Raw genomic sequence first — 3,551 nt, 5'->3', positions numbered from 1 at the left:
ATATTGGAAACCGAAGAAAACAGTCCTTCGTCAGGTTTGGAAAATGCTTCTTATCCCTCGGAGGCACAGCGCGTTCCGAACCTCCGCCTTAACAGTGCGCCACGCGTCCTCTGGGACCCACCATCTTCTCTCCTTCCTTATCTCTGTTTTGGAATCCTGCGGAGCTTTTTGCGTGGATGGACATGGCCGCCCCCGCCGCCGGCTTGATCTCCGCGAGCGCCTCGCCGCCCAGCTCCCACCTCCGCGAGCGCATCGCCGCCGGCTCCCACCTCCGTGAGCGAGCCGCCCCACGGGGATCCTCCATGGCCTCCAGCCCTCCTCCACGGCGAGCTGCCCCACCATGGCCCTTCACCTCCGCGAGCTTCCTCGCCGTCGCTGCCCTCCACCGAGCGCGCTCTGTACTGGGGCCGCCACCGATCCGGCGAGGTCGTGCGCCGCCGCTTCCGTTCCCGGCGGCGGTCAACCTCTACAGGAGCGCGGTGCTAGCTCCTTTCCTCACGACGGCCGGCCTCGACAGCGCCGCATCCTTCCTCCGCGGCGTCGGCTTTGTCCGCCGCGATGGCCGCCGCCTCCTTCCCCCACGGCCTCCACCAGAGCTGCAAACGACATCGCCAGGAGCTGCAAATGGCATCCGGGTGAGCTGCCTTCGGCATGGCCGGGAGCTGCAACTGGCCTCCGCTGGCTTCAATAGGCATCGACGGGAGCTGCAAACAGCCTCCGCCCGGGCTGCAAGCGGCCACCACCGGAGCTGCAAACGGCCTCCGACCGGGCTGCAATCGGCATGGCCGGGAGCTGCAAATGGACTTTGCCCGAGCTGCAACTGGCGTCCGCCGGAGCTTCAATAGGCATTGACGGGAGCTGCAGACGGCCTCCGCCCGGGTTGTAAGCGGCCGCCGCGCCGGAGCTGCAAACGGCCTCCACCGAAGCTGCAAACGGGCTCCGCCGACTCCGCAATCGACATCGATGGGAGCTGCAAAGGACCGTCGACCGGCGGCAGCGCTGCTGCAACCCGCGTCGGCGGACCTGCAAAGGAGCACCGCCGGAGCTGGACGCCGCCGCTAGCGCATAGCGACAGGGTCGGCAGACCGCAGGTGACGGCTCTACCATCGGGTGGAGGCGGTATTGCAAGGAGAGGGCGTTGATGCTGCGGTGGTGCTGCCGACCGGAGTTGACGCGTACCCGACGAGTTTTTTTGCTAGATGAACCATTTTATTTATTTCTAGATGAACATTTTTTTTGCTTCAATGAAGCAAAAGCGGGACTTTTTTGCTGCGACAAAATAAAGTCTGAAGAATCATCGCAGCTCTTCTTCTATTTTAGTCGAACCGTTTTTTGCTTCAATGAAGCAAAAGTGGGATTTTGAGACAAAACTGAGCTCTTCTTCTATTTTTAGTTGAACCGTTTTTTTGCTTCAATGAAGCAAAAGCGGGGCTATTTTTGCTTCAATGAAGTAAAAGCGGGATTTTGAGACAAAACTGAACACAGAAGTTGATCTAACGGTTCAAATTGATTTGATCCAACGGTGGAAGACCCGAAGGCTGGGGGTTTGCAGCCTCCGGAGGATCCTCAGCACTTTCTGTCAGGTTTCCATCGATTCCATTCCGGTTGTTCTTTTTTGGCAACTTCTTCCCAAAAAAAAAAAAAATCAATCCACCTTCTCTTGTCCCGCCGCCTCTCCCTGGAGGTCGACGCGGCACCGCCATGGGAGCTCGACTGCCGCCGCTGATAGATTCCTCGGCCAACCCCCACCGGCCGCCGCTCGTCGCCTCGAGTCTCCAAATCACCCGCAGCTTCCACTTCCGCCGCCGTGCACTCGAGGTTTGCTTCTCTGCGCCTCGTTATCTAATCTTGTACTCAAACAAAACTAAGCCCTGCAGTTTACAGGTTTGATCCCCATCAGTTGGGGATGGCAAGGAGGTCCAGGAAGAAGAAGCAGCCCGCTGCGACTGCGAGCCTCCCCGACGACCTCCTCCTGGAGATCCTGGCGCGGGTGCCCTACAGGTCGCTCTGCCGCTTCAAGTGCGTCTCGCAATCATGGCGCGCCCTCTGCTCCGACCACGACCTCCGCAAGAGGTCACCGCAGACCCTATCAGGATTCTTCTGCCACGCTCGCGACAGCCGCGTCCGGTTCGTCAATCTGTCGGGGAAAGGCCGGCCTCTTGTCGACCCCGAACTCCTCTTCCTGCGTGACTTGGCCGCATTCGGCATCATCCTTGTGGACTGCTGCAGCAGCCTTCTCCTCTGCAAATGCTTCAAGACTTATTTCGACGCAGATTGGGTAGTTTGCAATCCTGCAACTCAGAAGTGGACTGTGTTGCCTGCTACGGAAGCGCTGCATTGTTCCAACACTTTCACCATACGTTTGGGCTTCGACCCGGCCACCCCCACCCGCTTTCAGGCATTTGTGCTCAAGCAGGATGCCTACATTGATGGTCGAATCACTGGAGTGGAGATCTACTCATTGGAAACTGGACGATGGATTTCCATCAAGAGCGAGTGGGGCAGAGAAACTTGTGTGCATCTTGTTGATTCACAATTTGCCTTCTTCAATGGCACTCTGCATTTCACGACTTTTCATTCCTCTGCCCGAGATGATTCTTTTTGTCCGAAAGATTCTACATGTGAATGTGATTAGGGCATCTCCAGCGGCGCGACGTATTTTAGCGTCCGCGCACGTCCGTTTGTGTCGACCTTTTTGGTCGAAATCGACCGCGCGTTCGTTTGCGTCAGGGGTGGCTCCAGCGGCACGACGCATTTTTTAGGACGAATCCTTTTTTTTTTAACATGAAACATAGTTTACATACTTAAAAATAAACCTAAAACGCCTACTGCTCCTCGCCGCTGTGCTTCTCCTCGCCGCTGTGCTGCTCCTCGTCGCTGTCGATCACGATGTACTCCGGTCCGACCCAAGGCCAGTTGGCATCCGGGGGAGCGTACGCCGGGCGCGCTGTCGGTGCTCGAGGTTGAGGAGGTTGCGGCTGTGGCGGCGGTGGAGGGGCCCAGTACTGCGGCTGTGGCGGCGGTGGAGGCGCCCAGTACTGCGGCTGTGGCGGCGGTGGAGGCGCCTAGGCCTGCGGCTGTGGCGGCGGTGGCGGAGGCGCCGCCGACTCCAGGAGCGCCTGTCGAAGTGCTTCATCCGCCGACAGGTCCGGCGGCATGATGGCGGTGGCGTAGCGGGACAGCGGCGGCTGCACAGGCGCATCGTGCTCGGAGACGAGGACGGCGACCTTCGCCATCTCGTCGTCCGTCATGTTCTCCGGGAACTCGAAGTTCCGGCCCTCCGCAAAGGCCTGCTGCCATTCGTGGAAGACGACAGCGACGACTGTCGCTGTCGTCCTTCGCCTCCTCGCTATGGTACGCGAGCGCCTCGACGTAGTCGTCGTCGTCGTACACAGCGTAGGCTTTGTCGTCATCGGCGGCGTCGTTGTGCTGCGTGTGCTAACGTCGCGTCCGCGCCTGCTGACGACGCGTCGGCGCCTGTTGACGACGAGCCGGCGGTGCAGGGCCGAAGGGGTAATCCCTGTCGCCCATGAAGCTTGCCCTTCGTCTCC

The 3,551-nt window shown here is 59.6% G+C and overlaps 1 protein-coding gene across 1 annotated transcript; it reads left to right on the top strand.

The window, feature by feature from the left end:
• The first annotated feature begins 1,716 nt into the window (after positions 1–1,716).
• LOC127310664 (F-box protein At5g07610) lies at positions 1,717–2,635 on the top strand. Its single transcript, XM_051341315.1, has 2 exons — positions 1,717–1,818; positions 1,885–2,635. Exon 2 carries the CDS (start codon positions 1,907–1,909, stop codon positions 2,633–2,635), a length of 729 nt encoding a protein of 242 aa, XP_051197275.1. The 5' UTR covers positions 1,717–1,818; positions 1,885–1,906.
• Positions 2,636–3,551: the final 916 nt, after the last annotated feature.

Source organism: Lolium perenne, chromosome 6 (assembly GCF_019359855.2).
Source record: "Lolium perenne isolate Kyuss_39 chromosome 6, Kyuss_2.0, whole genome shotgun sequence".
NCBI lineage: Eukaryota > Viridiplantae > Streptophyta > Magnoliopsida > Poales > Poaceae > Lolium > Lolium perenne.
This window is presented reverse-complemented; position numbering and strand designations above follow the sequence as displayed.

Coding starts and splice junctions, on each gene's coding strand:
- LOC127310664 (XM_051341315.1), top strand. CDS start 1,907: ATGGCAAGGAGGTCCAGGAAGAAGAAGCAGCCCGCTGCGACTGCGAGC.